Source organism: Labrus bergylta, chromosome 10 (assembly GCF_963930695.1).
Source record: "Labrus bergylta chromosome 10, fLabBer1.1, whole genome shotgun sequence".
In the NCBI taxonomy this organism is placed as follows: domain Eukaryota; kingdom Metazoa; phylum Chordata; class Actinopteri; order Labriformes; family Labridae; genus Labrus; species Labrus bergylta.
In genome coordinates, this window is record NC_089204.1 from 20,411,620 (window position 1) to 20,428,622 (window position 17,003).

Genomic DNA, 17,003 nt, shown 5'->3' on the forward strand with positions numbered 1-17,003 from the left:
TTCATGTTTTTAAATTACTTCATGATGAATGGTTATAAAATCGTTTGAAAGATGGCATACAGAAAATGTTCCATCTCTTCATTTGAATGAAATATTGAGGCCAGTTTCAATTACTAAATGAGTGTTACAAACATATATCTGTCAGCACATGGTGTTTGGACTTATTGTGTATAAATATATACACACACACACACACACACACACTTTTTGAAGACTTTTTCTGAATTTACTTATTGGTACAGTGCAGGTTTCACAAACAGGACTTAAAAAGCTAATGACTGTATTCTTCCTGTGGCGTAGTGTTTTCTCAGCAACAGGAAACGAGTGAGCTGCAGTTCAATCAAAGACATACTTAACCTCAAGTAGGTACATATTAAAAATTGAACAACACATTGTGACACACTGAAAAATATTTTAAGACCTGCCTAGTGACATATTTCAATACAGTGACAGTAAATGTCATGCAAAAGTAGAGGAGCAGTTAGGCTTTATAGTTAATGCCTTACAGAGGAGGTCTCACTTCATGGGAAAATGTCTGAGAGCGCTGTAACGTGGGTATAATATGCACATCCAGGCAGGATATCCAGAGCCTTGTAAAATTCCAGGCAGTAATTCTTGTAAAGCGTGTGTGTTTACTCAACGGCATGCCTCAACATCCACGCTCCCCATTGGACAGCTGGCTCAGCTTGCAATTAGCATCCAGAGCTTGGCAGTTATTAATGATGCAATTTAGAAAGGAAATGGCAGAAAGGCCTCTCCTCCAACAGACGCCGCGGCCTCCTGTTTATTCAGTATGTCAGAAATCCTTAATCATGCTCCTCAAGGACCCCAAGCTCTGCTGGTTTCCAGTTTAACCAATTAGGTCCATGCTATGTTTCACATGGCATGAAAGATGGATGCAATTAATGACCATGTTAGACAGAACAGTGGTTTTCAAACTGGGGGTCAAGACTCTCAACAGGGTCCTTACAATGTAATTTGAGGGGCTATGAGATGATTTATGGAATGGGGAGAAAAGGTGTACAATTATGGTGTCTCCCCTTTGCTCTTGAAACTCTCTTAAAAGTATACAAAGAACATTTGAACCTCTACAACTTAAAATTATTTAAAAAAAAGAGAAAAATTGTCCGGCAGAACTACAACACACCGCCTCTTGAAAAATATGACAGTTTAATAAATGTATGTGGGTGCATGAGGGTGAAGAGTTCACATATGACAGGCTCTTGAGGCTACAACACATGGGAACCAACATTATATCAAAGGCAAGAGGAAAGTCATGTTATTCAGAGGTAAAAGGTTTCATGTGAAGACATTTAACATTATCTTAAATCTAATTGTTGTTACCTTTCATTGACCAGTTTATGTATTCAATGTTGTAACCTAATGCACATTTATAATTTAAAAAAAAGTGCAAGATCAATATTATTGTGAAAGATTGGATTTCTTTGGGGGAAAAAGATTATTCTATGTATGCATTGACAGACAGGAAGTCTAATGGAAACAGCTTCAGCATGAAATAATAATATATATATTTTTTTTTAATCATAAAAACCTGTTGAAGAGTCTGGGTAAATGCGTTACAACAGTTTAAGATAAAAACCACATATGAACAACAGCAACAAAACAAAAACTGATTTATTCGGTTTAAAAGAACTCACAGTAGTTTCACAGTACATGAAATCCATTACACATTGTCTTAAAAATGAATCAGATATTATTTATTTTTTTATTTTACAAAATAACTTCTGAGAAAATCACCACAGAAGCGATGGGGCGTGCAAAAGACACAAGATGGAGACATGTGATTTATTGTACTCGCTTGAAGATGAGTGCTGTCACACTGTTTCCTGTCTTGCCTCCAAACTGGAACTTGGGTGTAGGCAACTCCTGAACATACTCAAATCCTGTTAGGCGACACAAAGAAAATGTGCAGGTTGAGAAATCTGCATTATTCAAACTAACAGAACGTCAACATGCTGACTTAAACACAGATGCCAAGAATTCTTTCCTGCTGACAGTGGCTACAGAGAGGTTAGGAGAAGCACTGTGAGTCTAGAACTAGCCATCAACCATCTGTGGTGCTTCCTGGGGCCCGAGTAAAGACAGGCTGTCAGTGTGACAGATGAGCTCTCCAGGACCCTTTGGCCCCCTGCAGGCTCTCCGGAGTGACTACACTAAGAGGAGTGACAGCTTCTGGAGGAGTGCCGAAAGTCTGACTTTAAAAGGCTGTTGTTGCCTGCAGCTCTACAACCTGCCAGGTAACTGTCACTTATGTTGAAATAAGCCCATGTTTTGACTGAGGGTCAGACAACAATGCACCCAAATATAGATGATAGAAGACGTAACAGGCCAGGTTGACACAAGTGTAAATCACACAGATGCACACCTAAAAGATGAACATATTTTATCTCTGAATGAAAATATGCAACATGTACAATGTATCATAGATTTATATATACATATATATGTTACATATATGAATAATAGTTAACAGTCTTCTTCTTTACTGTCTTTTAAGGGGCAATGGAACTTCTGTTTTAGTACCCCCACCTGCTGATCAGTGAAGCCTTTGGTATAAATTATTATTGTTAGATTATTATAGACCTTCCTTTGTGTTACATATGAATTCATATAAATAAATGACTGATTTTTTGGAAAATTAAAAAAAAAAAAAAAAAGAGACATTAACTGCTGTAAGCAGCCAGAAAGTAATGCCCTCACAAGCACAATGGCCAGGTTCCAATTTGCATGAAGCACTTAACATCATTTACAATCTTAATGTCTGGTCAAAGTTCCCGTTCACATTATCTGTATGATTTGGATGATTATTGGAGAGAATATCAGCCCGATGTGATTGTTGGAGTTGCTGACTTATCTGCCAAGCAAGACTCAAGGAGCTATTTCATGAAGACATGTGAGAGATTCAGCAGACTCCTTCTACTTTAATAATCAAACATGCAATCATTAATTTAAAGGTTTTGCATTACCTGCACTAAATCTGTCCAGCAGCTGCTCCTTCGTCCAGTTACAGGAAGTGACGACAAAGAAACCGTTGTTCTTTAGAGCGTCTTTTAGGGCTTTGACATACAATATTTTGCCCTCCTTGGTGTTGTCTGGGTTCAAGCTTATAGCATCAAATGTTCCTTTGTCGATGCAGACATCAAAGTCCTTTAGCTCCCCTTGGCAGTTTAAGAAGTCCAACTCCTAAAATTACAGAGAAATCGAGAAGTTAGTCAAGAAAGTTAGTGTGTTTTTCAACTGTACGGCAAAGGTAAAACAGCAAACCCCTTATGTCTGGTCTTCTGTCACCTGCAGCAGAAATCTGTCAGCATCAAGCAACAAGTGTTTCACCTTAGTGGTTAACTTTCATACTAAATTGCAAATGTTTACTTTTACAGCAAAATGCTGCTGAGGTTACTGAACAACATCAATGAGTAAAAAGGACCCTGAACAGCGCACAGAACAATATACCTTATGGGAGAGCTCGACAGCCTCGTAACTTTCTTTCTTTCTTTCACTCAAACACACACACACACACACAAGGGCAGAAAAGTGTGATTTATGAAGGAGGCTAAAATGTCTACATTTTGTTGCAAACGACCTGAGTTCAAATTGAAAGGGAACCTGTCAGATGGAAAAACTGTGATGATGCTGAAGGAATGCATGAAGGTGACGTGCCAAAGCAGCAGCAGACAGTAACTAATGTAAATGGAGACAGGCCTGACATAGATTTGGGGAGCTTTGATGTGAGACTTGACGAGGAAGCTCTATTCCACCGGCTTAAGAACAACTGGAGACTCCACTCAGGTCTACAATTGCACACCAACACAAGCAAACTCGCACAAATTATTCAGACATTCTGCAGTCCTGAAGCGATGAACAGGATGCCAACATACCACTTCTCACACACACACATACACAGCGCTCCCCCTGTCCAGCTAAGGTCAATATTGACTCTATTTGAAAGCTTTCTGCCCCTGCAGAGCACACACCATAACAGTGGTGATATACATATGACATATATGCCCCTTTATTGTACACACAGGAAAGGAAAAGTCACTCATCATCACATCACAAATACAGCCGCATATAAAGTGTTTTGTTTTTTTGCAGACACGTGTTAGTAAAAGTGTTAGACCCTGCCAATGCTTTGCGGTTTTAGGCAGTTTCATCTGAATGGTGGGCAGACTTCCATCCCCTCTCAGTGCCTCCTTCTGATCCAACTCTCCCACATGGTAAACACAGGAGAGTTACCTCTAATACTCCCAGGCCCAGTTTGACTTTACAGTTTGCTGAAAGCTATACTGTACCGGAAATCAGGATTGAATGGGAGTTTCAGTAGGTAATATGTACATAGGTCTGACAAATACACCAACATTTTTACATTTCAGCATATAAGTAGAGTGAATTTCACAAAGATTTTACACTTACTCTATACAAGATAAGTTACCCTTCAAAAGTATAAATTAAATTAAAAAATTACCTTCGCAGTAGCCATTACAGTAACTTTTTGAGCTGCAATGAAAAATGCTACTTTTCCACATAGAAAGCTTTTTATGCTTTCATTTAGAGACAGGACAGTGGATAGAGTCAGAAAATGAGGAAGGGGAATGATGTGCAGGAAAGGAGCCTCAGATTGGATTTGAACCCGGGCCGCCTGCTTGGAGGACTATAGCCACCGTACATGGGGCGTGTGCACTAACCACTAGGCTATCTGCGCTACTCCACATAGATAGTTGCCCGAAGTTACACAGATTGACCAGGGAAACTCAGAAGGCAGCTTTCTTGAACAAATACTGAAAAATATTGAATATTATTAAACCCTGTTTGTCAATTCCAGTGCAGACTGCTGTCTTTGAAGCTGTGACGCTCTGTTACATCTGCTGCAGACAGTGCTCGGAGTTTCGGAGTTGGATCGTGATCAGCTGGACGAAAACTATGTGATACAATTTTTACTAAAATTGCATGCATTATTATTGCATTATATATTCTTAGGTTCTGTATACAAAAGTTTATATGTGGCGCATTTCAGACAAACTGTACACTGTTTCCAGTAAAGCTGCGATAGACTTATATCTGCCTGATAATACATGCCAAACAAAATGTTGGTCAGGCTATAAAAAAAAAGTGCACAAACATTCTTTTTAAGTCAGCTGATATGTGAATGCCCCAATGCTAACGTCACATCCTAATAAATCTGCTGTAAACCCCCCAAAACTGGTCAAATATCAATTAGAAACCACATCCATTACAAAAACCTGAGAATTTAGGTTGTTTGTGGTTCTTTTGGTTGTTGTAGTTTGTGACACCAGCGTATGTTTAAAATGTAGATTTTATGTCATACATAGCAAACCCACCTTCACAGGGACATCAGTCAAGTCCTCCGCCTTCAAAACATTTCTGGACAATTCGACAGATGCTGGGGAATAATCCACACCAGTCAGATTCCTGTATCCATGTTTAGCCTTTGCATGAAAAAGGGAAAAAAAGATCAGAAGAACAGAGCTCTCAAACATGAGTTACAATAGTCTGCTAACACGTTCAGCTCAGTAAAACTGGATGTCATTCACTTTCTATCTGGGCCACATCACCTTTGTTACACCTTTGCCAGGATCTTTACTCACCAGTTCAACTAGAAATGCTCCATTTCCTGTGCCTATGTCCAGAATGGAAGCATCCTCTGGAATCTTAGCTGTTTCCATCCATCGCAGCACTCGGCTCATGCTTTCCTCACCAAACCTTACAAGAAGAAGCAGGGGAAACAGTCAGCAAAAAAAAAAAAACAAGACAAAACTGTTACAAGATAAGTTGCAACAATGTCCACTTTGAATTTGAATGATTACCATATCTCACCAACATCCCCAATTTCTCTGAATGTCTCCAGTTCTTGTTGATATGCATCTTCCCAGCTGAGGAAAAAGACATTCTTTTAGCACAGACAGCATTGTGTTTTATTAGCTAACTACACAGTGTACAGCAAAAACACAATTAAAAGAATAAGTAGGCCCACTCCGACCGTAGGTATACAAAAGCTTTCAGTGAAACTCTCTTTATAACATTATATTATATAACTGCACTCTGCATTACTGTGGTGCAACACTGCCTCTCTTCTCTGCTGTTTTACATTACTTGCTGCTATTTTATCATACCAAGTCACTTTAATCATCACCTGTCACTTTATTTTGTCGCTCTCTGCAAATACTGTCTCAATTCCCCCCAGTTAACTTCACCATTCATTTTGTACTGCATACACCCCCGTTTTTATTTTTATTTATTTATTCTGTTTAATGTGTATTTTGAGCTTTCTTGTCTGTGCTGCTGTAACGCCCGAATTTCAATAATAAAGTATTATCCTATACTATCCTTGTTCAGTATTACAGCTAAAACTACTATAAGACCAAACAGGCTAAGTAACAACATGCTACACTGTTGTGTTAGTATGAGCTGTTATTGTGGGTACGATGTATAGTGCTGACTTCAAACTTTGCAGAAAAAAACCAAAACCAAAATATGTTGACAAGGTTTTAGCGTTTAGATAGTGAAATGTTTTGTAGCTGTGATGCTCATAAATGAGACTATGGCGGAGTCTGAACCAACCATTCCCAAATTGCTGTTAGCATCGGAGCTAATAACATCAAACACTTACTATTCTTTCGTCCCGAGTTTCGAGGGTCCAAAGTCGCTATCTGAGCATCTGTCGTCCTCTGGGTCCGAGTTATTTCCACCACCACAGCAGCCACGTGTGTTTTCAGGGTCTTCTTCCATTCTGGAAGAGAGGAAGGTTCTGTCAACTCGCCGCCTACATTTCCCACAATGCCTCGGGTTAGAGGAGAGAGCGCGTGCAACCCGCAACCGCAGGGGGCGTCATCGGGATTGATGGGGATGTTTCCATCATGGCGGCATCCATTTCAGGTTACACTTTTAGTTCTGTGTGTTATCACAGCGCAAACAGCAACTCAGATCACGTAAGTAGTTTTTAATTATGTTGACAAGGTAGCGCGCGATAGGTGTTTAAGTGTCCGCAGTTTGTCAGATTGTTCATGAGCGCCATTAGTTTGTGTTGTTTTCCAGTGTCATCATCCTGTTGCAGGCTAGCTAGTGCTGGTTCCGTCTATTCACCGGCAGGTACTCAGGAGCTAAAAGATAAAAGGTTATATGGCATTTTAAGGTGGTTTATTGTATCGTGGGTGCACATGTGTTAAGTACTAGGCTGTGACAACAACTACAGGGAGTAACAAACTTTAAATATAGGACATGTTCTCTGGAAAGTTTCAGGAAATACTCAGTAGTTAGCTTCTTAGCATGTTAGCAAATCCTTCAAAGCGAGTGACTTCCGTGTTTCGGTCCTGCAAAAAAAAAAAATCTGCAGCCACTTCGAGGTGTTATCTGAAAGCAGTGTTGTGTGTCATCTAAATATGAAGAAAAAAAAAGACTCAGTAACTATCCAACAAGGTGCAATAGGACCTGCTTGTTTTTGTTTTTTCCTGATCTGCTGTATTAGCTTGTTAGTCCTCATGCATTTTCACTCAACACTGTCAAACAAAAAAAAAGCATATTTCTTAGTATTCGCTTTTTGCTTCGAAGTGGGAATCAATCAGGGACACAGTGTGTTGTTGTCATCGTGTAGGAAAGACGCAATTTACTTGAAATGTTGAGGCGAGAAGAAGGTAACACAGGGGCGCTGTTTACATCCCAGTTCCTCCTGTCAGTAGTTTAAAGAGTGTGCTGAGCAGGTGGGTCGCTGCTGAATACAGGTTTGCTCGCATTCCTGACATAAGTAGAAGGAACAATCCAGCACGGTTGTTTTCATTTATAGTAATGCCTTTAGACAGATTTGAGCAGCTCGATTGACTCCCATAACAAAACCTTGATTTGTTATTTTATGTCACATAAGTGTAGTTATGAGTCACTCTGATACTTTTTAAATACATAAAGTTTGCTTGAACATAATTTAATCAACCTCCTGGTCACAATTTGTTCTGTATATTAATTTTAAGATAAGTATTTTTTTATTGTTTGATCAATTAATGTGTAGAATCTTATAAAGAGAGAAAAGTTAAAGCAAGAGTATTTTCAATGTGTCAGTATAATAAAAAAAATCCAATCTTTACATGATGTGTGAGCTGTAACAAGAATATCTGTCTTTTTTGTTGTTGTTGTTGTTGTTGCTTTGATTAACAATAAATGGTAAATGGACTTGAGCTTTTCTCGTCTTCCGACTACTCAAAGCACTTTTACACCACATGTCACACCCACCCATTCACACCCTTTCACACACTGATGGTAGTGGTTGCTGTAGTATCATCCATCAGGAGTAACTAATGCCATTCATACACTGCCACCGAAGCAGCGGGAGCAATTCGGGGTTTAAGTGTCTTGCCCAAGGACACATCGGACATGTTGCCCAGCTGGGGCTCGAACCCTTGACCTTCCGGTTGAGAGGCGACGACTCAACCAACTGAGCCACAGCCGCCCAAACAACCATTCATGTTTCATGTCTAAATCCATAGTTTTTGTGTATTTGCACAGGAGGGCTTCCTATTAGGAGAAGTAAGGCAAGAAGAGACGGTCAGCATCAGTGACACACAGATCAGCACGGCAGAATTGATCCAGGTAGTAGGTAAGCTCTAAATCACACAAAACAGTAACTTAATGTGACAGGCTTGTTCGCCAGCTACACTTGCGCTTGGTTTAACGACATGGCCCCATAAGTTCAGAGGTATCTGACCTTTGCCGATGGCATGCCACCAGGGGGCAAATGTCACGTACAACTCGTCTGTCACTCCAGAATCACCCATCTTCCAACACCATGATACATTTGAAAATTGTTACCATGGGACTTGCTTTTCAACATTTACTGCCGTAAATGTGTGCTTTTTTAAATTATTGACAATGTGATTATAACGTAGTGATGTTATTAAAATATGGTATACCTTTACCTTATTGTTTGGTATCACCGAGATGAGAGTACCGTAGTTTCATATCATTGCATATGATACCAGTAAGCTCGTAGCAGAGCTGATCCCAGGTAACAAGGTTAGGGGGGGTGGGGGGGGGTGTCTGTCAGTATAGAGACTTCCGTGAAGTCTGTTCCCCTGGATCCTGGCTCATTGCTCCTCAGATCAACCTCCTCTCTGCTCTCTGAGCAGTTTTAGTGCCTTTTGGACACTCCTGAACATGGCAGGTCCAGAACCACTTCTGAATCGAGAGAGGAACGAGGAGACGGCCTTTAAGAAACATGAGATGCACCTTATATGTACATACATGTTGATGACATCTTAGGTTAGATGCTGAACATACTATTGCATGTGCAAAAGCTATATGAATTAGGCAGCACAATGAAGCACTGGAAACAATGGGCAAAAAGTACACAAGCTACTTCATTTATATGTTTAGAAAGCTACATATTAACAGAGCCATCACAAGTACAGGTTTCCTGTTGTCGTGTCGCTTTAAAAGGAAGAATGACATTTTTTGGTCTAATTAGTTATTGTAAGGGTTACAGATTAGGCTTCCTCTTTTACTAACTTGTTACTCCTTTAACATGTTGTATAAATAATGCTATCCAAATTAAATATCTGACCTTGTGTTTTTCCAACAGAAATCCATAACCATGATCCTTGTGCACAGTTGTTTAGGTAAGACAAAATGTTTTTCATCACAAACAGTTGCTATCCTTATTAGTTAGCAAAGATGTAATGGTAATGCTAGAATAATCTAAGTTATAGAAAAAAAACTGAAAATCAAGAGATTTGTTGTCCGATTGGGTGTCGAGAACCGGCTGTTATTGAGACAGCCAAGGCAGAGGAGGTGTAGGAATGATGATGAATCCGTTTTGACTAACTGTACTTTTTTGCCCTCTCATCAGCTTTTATGACTACGCAGGCAAAATCAATGAAGAAAGTCTCAACAGTATTCTTAAAGATAGACGGAAAGTAAGTCAAATTATTTGCTACATTTTAAACAAAAATCTTTAATGGAGCGCTCTAATCACTTTGAATCAGTGGGTACACTGAGATAGTATTTTTTTGGGCTGTACCGATCTCAAAATGAATCGTGAAACATTTTCATAGAAACTTTATGGTATTTAAGTTGAATTAACCACAAGTTCTTGGATAAAACTCCAAAACAATTGTCTGTGTGTGTGCGTAGAACGTCATCGGTTGGTACCGGTTCAGGAGGAACACGCAGCAGCAGATGTCGTTCAGGGAACAGATCATCCACAAACAGCTGACTCAGCTGCTTGGTGTACCCGACCTCGTCTTCCTTCTTTTCAGCTTCATCTCAACCGCAAACAGCTCAACACACGCGCTGGAGTATGTGCTCTTCAGACCTAACCGCAGGTAATGACAGTATGTAGACCTGCAGGAGCAAAAATCCACACACACACACACACACTCACACACTCGTGATGTCTTGCCAGACTACAGTCTGATCCATATATATCCACCATTAAACAATCCTATGTTTAAGTAAAAGTGTTCCAGAACTGTCTGTTTTTCCTCATATCTAAGTTCCTTTGTGCATTCAAAGAAACAGGACTGACAATGTGGGGTACTAGGAGAACAATTAACAATTAAACACATATCTTTACCATTAAAAGCAGGTCATGGGTTACAATCCGTATTTTAAAAATGTCAGTGTTTTCTCCATAAGTAACATCAATGAAGTCCCTTGCCATATGTTACCACATACAATAATGTAAATGGTAAATGGACATGAGCTGATATAGCGCTTTTCTGGTAAATACGCATTCCTACGCCACCAATGAAGCAGTGGGAGCAATTCAGGGTTAAGTGTCTTGCCCAAGGACACATCAGACATGTTGCTGCAGGAGCTGGGGATCGAACCCTCGACCTTCTGGTTGAGATGTGCCCCATGCCATGTGGTATACAGATTTAAAGTTTGGAAGAATTTTGGGCCAGAATAGGAACCGGTGTTCAATTTGTATTATCAGGAAGGAATAATATAAAATTGTCCTGTTTTTATCCTAATATGTATAAAAGGTTAAACCCAGAATCTTTCATGTTTGTGTTGGTAACAGTTGCATGTGGAATAATTGTATGGCAGCGTTAATTTCCCTGTGAAGTAGGCCATGTTTTAACAGTGCTTATTTGTCATATCTACTCAGTAGGTACAACCAGAGGATCACCCTGACGATCCCAAACCTCGGCAACACGAGCCAGCAGGAATACAAAGTCTCCTCAGTGCCCAACACCTCACTAAACTACACCCAGGTCATTAAAGAGCATGGGTAAGATTTTATTGTTTTTTTACTACTACTACTTATTTTTTTACTGGTTTGAGTTGACAGCTATGTCTTCTCTGATATTCATGGAGTTGCAGCAGCCACTTTTTTTTTTTTTTACTAGGGCCCGACCGATATGGGACCGATATCAATATTGGGGAGAAACAAAATCGAAAATACCGATATATCGTCTGATATCTTTCTTAGACCTATGTTTCATCCGTAGAGATAGATATAAACATTTATTGCATTGATCCCTCAAATGCAGTTATCAAACACTCGTGGAAAAGATATATAACGTTAGACCATCGTGCATCACCGCTTGACATTCTCAAGGGTGATAATGCCTGTCGTAATCCAAATAGCGCTCTCTGCTGGTGAAAGAGAACTGCTAGTGTACTACTATGAAACTCGAATTAATATGCTATTTGACTTGTGAATAAATCAAGTAGTATGGGCACATATCTGTGATCAAATCAGCCAATACTGATAGTCACTGGATATGCCAATATTGGCTGATTAATTGGTCGGGCTCTAGTTTTTACTTATCGGCTTATTACATCTTAACCTTCTGGGCACATAGTGTGGAACATCCAGCTCCCCCCTACTGGTGCATCAGTCAGTGGGAGATGCTTCTCTTTATTAGCTTAATGAAATGCCCTTCTCACAAAGGTATGTTCAGCAGTGTGGGTCACCAACATTCAGTGTGTTGTGTGTGTGTGTGTGTGTAACACATTACACTGTGTGTAAGTTGTTTTGGCATACGTTTGAATGTGACTGACTGCAGTTGAAAGCTAGTGTGCTTATATTTCTGTCTGTCTAAACATAGAGCCAATCATTGTGTGTCAGTGTCAGCTATACTGAAGGGCGTTTTTGCAGGGCTTGTCTATGAATTATCTGAGAACATAATAATTTCCTCTCTTTATCACATTTAGCTGATTTTTGGGAGTGACTGAAGTGGGATATGTCATGTGCAACATGTTGTTACTGCGCTGATATCTTGTGATCTTAAATCTTGATTGACAACAGTGGTGGGTATCTACTATTAAGTCTTATCCATATCTTAAATTATGTTATTTATATACATGATGGTGAATGTATTTTCAGGGCTGAATTCTTTGACAAAGATGGTGTGATGAAGGATATCCGAACAATATTCCAAGTATACAGCGCACTACAAGATAAAGTGCAGGTGAGTAGAATCACAGATAACCTGGAACAAAGAAACATGAAGTCAATTGAAAATGATTAAAAGTTTTAAAGTTTTTTTTTTTTTACTTGTTTTTCTTGTTTTCAGGCTGTGTGTGGGGAGGTAGAACAAAGCGAGCGAGTGAGGGAGAAAATCCAAGAGGATGTGAACAAACTCAAACAACAAATTGCTCTCAGGAAACGCAAGACTGCAGAAGAAGAGAGAAGTCAGTGCCTGTTCTTTATTTCTTTGTTTATTTTGGGGCTATTTATCCCTTTTTATATAGAGATAAGACAGTGGATAGAGTCAGTAATCAGGAAGAGAGAGAGTGGGGAGAGGAGCCACAGGTCAGACTCTAACCCAGGCCGCCCGCTTGGAGTACTACAGCCTCTGTACATGGGGCAAGAGCACTACCAACTAGGCCACCAGCTCCCCTGTTCTTTATTTAGTACACTGGCATTATGTGACTGATTTGAATTTGTGCGGTGTAAATCAAACTGGCTTCGTATCAATCACAAACAGCAAAAAAGATAAATATTAATCAGAGTTTTATAGCATTTCATTCCTTCGGAGTTGATACTTCCTTTTCCGGCCCATTTTAAATATTCGATCAGCCAACTGATTTTATGTGCTCTTTTTTTAATATATTTTTTCATGTTCCACAGAGCTCCGTGAGTCCGAAAATGCAGACTCCCATCCTACTTCAGAGGAGAACACAGACCCGTCTGAGGCTTCTTCTCAGTCCAGGATAAATTTCCACACACCCCCTGCCCCCGAGCGGCCCAGTACCTCACCTAACCCCCCATCTTATGCTGACCTCTTGACCCAGGATGACTCTCTGCTCTCCTCTTCTTCCCCACCCACGAGCGCCGCTCTTCTGCCTCGGCCCCAAGCTGTGGGCTCTCCAGGACACCCCACCCCAGGCCCACTGGGGATTGGCCTGGGCCTTGGCCTGGGCCTCGGCGCCAGCTCTAATCCTGTTACCACTCCCAGCAGCCCGTACCTTGGCAATGGTGATGGATCAAGCTCTGACTCGTTAGACAGACAAGCTGCAGGGCAGGAGGATGATGAAGAGGATGACGATGATGAAGAAGATGAGGACAGTAGCGAATACGAGAACTTATTGAGTGAAGCCCCACACCTGCCCTTGGTCTCTGCTAGTGTTTTAGCGCAAGGTCGACCAGCTGCGCTAAGTCCTGATGGGGACGCTCGTGGCTCACAGACCACATAGAATTATGCCACAGGGTGTGTACAGGACACAAATTAGTGACACACCTTGAGAGGTTGGCATCTCAAGCAATCAAAGATAGACAAAAGAAGTGCCAGTCCTGAAAGTGAACGGCATGCACAGGTGGTGTCCCGCTGTGAGTATTTCTCCTCGTCTTAGTCTGTTCTCCCTTTCAAGGGGAAACTTTGCTAGGCTTTGCAGGCTCAACTGGTGTGTTTCTCACAAGGGGAAAAGGCATCTGATTTCATTGTTTTCTTTTTGAAATGGGGCCAGTCTTGGTATTCCAGTGTGGATGTGTATGGTTTCAGAAATAGATTTTACAGAGACATTTATGCCAACAGGTTGGCAAGCTGGCTCTCTTAAAGACAGGCCCCACTCCGCTCTCTCTGTATCTTTATTATTCTTTTTAGTTTCACATTGGCATCACCAACTCCGAGCACTCAATCTTCTATTACCTCTTGCACATTTATTTTGGCCTCCCTTTAATCAATCTTAGAAAATTAATGGGACAACATTTTGTAGCCTTCACGTAATTTTTAAAATCAAAATAGGCAAATGGTCATTAAGGTTTTATTTTTTTATTTTGAAAAAAGAGATATATTTGTAATTAGAATTTATTTTACATGCACATTTTTAAATTTTATGTTGGACTTACGTTCTTTTCAATGTTCCACAGTTTTTCGTTAATCATACAGTTGCCTATTTAAATGATAAAGATTAGATTTCAAACTAAATTTACTCTGCCACTTCTTTAATGGGTGCTTTATATATACATATATACTATATATATATATTTTGTTGATTAACGGTTAATCAAATTTGATTGACAAGAATGTCAATGTCTTGTTCCTCTTGGATAACACTGAAACTGTATGCGCTTTGCTGCACTTAACAACATTTAAGATTTCTTTATAATCGTGCTTTACCAATGCTGAGATGTTGTGCCACTTGAGTCGTCCTCTTTCACCACCCTGAGCCAAACTGAGCTCAGCTATTTGTGTGTTGTATGGGGTTCACAGGGCAAACACAATGTACTGTAGCTTTACTAACTAGATGCTTAAGGTTCCCTTTCTGCTGCTGCAACCCAGAGAGCTACCACTAAAAAAAAAAAAACTGCATCGGTCTGTCTCTTCTTCTTTACATAAAAACTTGGCTGCTACTTCCATTTCACAGTGCTGGTTGTCTCCAAAACTACTGACAGTGACCGTATAACCACTTTAAGTTCACTTCTGACTCTTTCTCTGTTCAAGTCAATAATGGAAGGCTGATAGCAGACCTCATGTATCCTGGCCTGGTCGGGTCATTGTTACGTGCACGGACCTGGATAATGTGACGAAACATTGTAACCTTGCTTCAGTATACAGTGCCTTCCACTCAGGGCAGTTTCTGTCTGCACATGGAACACATTCACAGATCTCTTTTTATTTAAGGGTTAAAATTATAACAAATGTGTTGTGTTTGAAATAATCCACTTCTAGCTTTTTTTTTAAAATTTTCACTTGTATGTCTCCTTTCTCGCTTTGTTCTCTTTTGTCTACCTGAAACGATCCTTCCTAAAGCTATTTCTTCCTTTATTTACTTTCACCGATAACTTCTAAGCGGACCTGATTGCAGCTGTGGCTTTGCTTGCTTTATCATTTGAAACTGGAATTTGAACTATAAAGTCAAAAGGAATCTGCTATCAACTGATACTTCCAGCAAGGCAGAGTGGGTAATAATGAGCATGACGGACATGCAGATGTTTTTTATTTTTTATTTTATTTTTTTAAATTCTGGCCCGTTTGAAAACAAATGAATTAAAAGATGTTGAGAGATTGAGTGCTGGATGCAGGACGCCCTCCTTGCATGAACTGGTCAGCTCTCTACACCGTTATATTCAGCATGGACAGACATCTGCACTGCACATGCAGGATGTCTCACATCCGCAGGTTTCACTCAGTTTTGGAAAGGAGGGCATTTTTGTGGTGAGAGAAGGTTTTTGCCTTGTGAACAAGCTCTGCTTTATATACACAGTGTGTTTGTATGTAATATTTTCTGCCTTTGGGTCATTAAATTTGCCCTGATGTGTTATGCCAATGCATCACTTCAGGAACTGGCACTCAAAATGTTACTAAATAATCACCAACAGTAACACAATCACACACTGTTTAAAGAAATGACTAAATCAGTTTGTTAGGAGTATGGTTTCCTTTGAGTACTGGAATATAGTAAGGAAAAGTTTAATGAATGTATATTAGGGGGTGGGGGGGTAGCATTTAAACAGCACTTACTGTATACGCTTGTTTCAGATGTTGTGGTGGTATAGAGCAGAAGTTCTCAATGTTTCTCCTCACTTTTTATCCTGGTCCTCAGTCCCTGGATGTCTTTATTTCTTGTTATCCCCAGGTGTAACTCTGAATTTGTGGACGGACTAAAAACCAGCAGAGTTCTGGTACTGAGGACCACTGGCATACGCATGAGAGGATTTACATTGTAAGGATCCTTTACCTTCCAATTTCCAACTTAATAGAAATATACACTCGCGTACTCTCACTGTATGGGTTGACCCTTCCCTTTGTTCCCTTAATGGGCCATTGCAAAATCAACACCTGCCTGAAAGCACAAAGTCCAGTGCACAGCTTAGATCTTCTCAGCTTTTATCTGGATATGTGAACTTGACAAAAGCAGACCAAGGACTTGCTTGGAAGAGCACAGAGAAATATGGTTCTTAAATGGAGGACAATAAATGAGACATGCATATGTGATATATGTGCCTTTGTTTTCTTATTTTAGTGAATGCTGTCACAATTTTAAACCTTTTTTTTTTTTTCAACAAAATGTGTTTTGCAGGTCAATTATGTCACTAAAAATCTAAAATAAGAAGTTTCTTACACAGACTTGGGCAAAACCAAAACTAACACATTTTGTACTGTGTCTGTATTTCTATGCGCAAAACCTACTGGTGCTTGTGTCAATGACATCACATCAGAGTGGGACGGGCTGTGATGTAAACAAGAGTTGCATCCACCATATAAATGTTTTTTTTTTCCCAGTAAACCAGAGGCTTTGTAAAATGAGAAGTATAATTTAATGTCGTCCTCGAATGGTGTGTAGATGACCAATAATAATTCAGCGCCGGGAACTGTTGTTCAAGCTGTCATGCATTACTGCAGAGTGCTTGCTGCAGTATTTTTACGATGACATCATCCTCTTATCCCTTTTTGAGGTGATACCACGTGGTTGCTTGCCAGACATGAAACATGATTACGATGCACGAATTAAAAACCAAACACGTTTACTTTAAATAACTGAGCCTGTCGTAGAGTAAAATAATACGTGTCTCATCGGTAAAAAAAAAA

At 39.9% G+C, this 17,003-nt stretch overlaps 2 protein-coding genes across 2 annotated transcripts; one reads left to right on the plus strand and one right to left on the minus strand.

The window, feature by feature from the left end:
• Window positions 1-1,144: 1,144 nt before the first annotated feature.
• eef1akmt2 (EEF1A lysine methyltransferase 2) lies at window positions 1,145-6,821 on the minus strand. Its single transcript, XM_020639189.3, has 6 exons — window positions 6,647-6,821; window positions 5,844-5,909; window positions 5,625-5,739; window positions 5,358-5,465; window positions 2,988-3,204; window positions 1,145-1,904 (listed from the first exon to the last, which is right to left on the minus strand). Exons 1-6 carry the CDS (start codon window positions 6,763-6,765, stop codon window positions 1,807-1,809), a joined length of 723 nt encoding a protein of 240 aa, XP_020494845.2. The 5' UTR covers window positions 6,766-6,821; the 3' UTR covers window positions 1,145-1,806.
• Window positions 6,822-6,830: 9 nt separating this feature from the next.
• On the plus strand, window positions 6,831-16,409 carry abraxas2 (abraxas 2, BRISC complex subunit). The gene is made up of 9 exons (XM_020639195.3): window positions 6,831-6,965; window positions 8,530-8,620; window positions 9,602-9,638; window positions 9,869-9,935; window positions 10,153-10,343; window positions 11,132-11,254; window positions 12,356-12,440; window positions 12,546-12,663; window positions 13,103-16,409. The coding sequence occupies exons 1-9, from the start codon at window positions 6,894-6,896 to the stop codon at window positions 13,666-13,668; spliced, it is 1,350 nt and encodes a 449-aa protein (XP_020494851.1). The 5' UTR covers window positions 6,831-6,893; the 3' UTR covers window positions 13,669-16,409.
• Window positions 16,410-17,003: the final 594 nt, after the last annotated feature.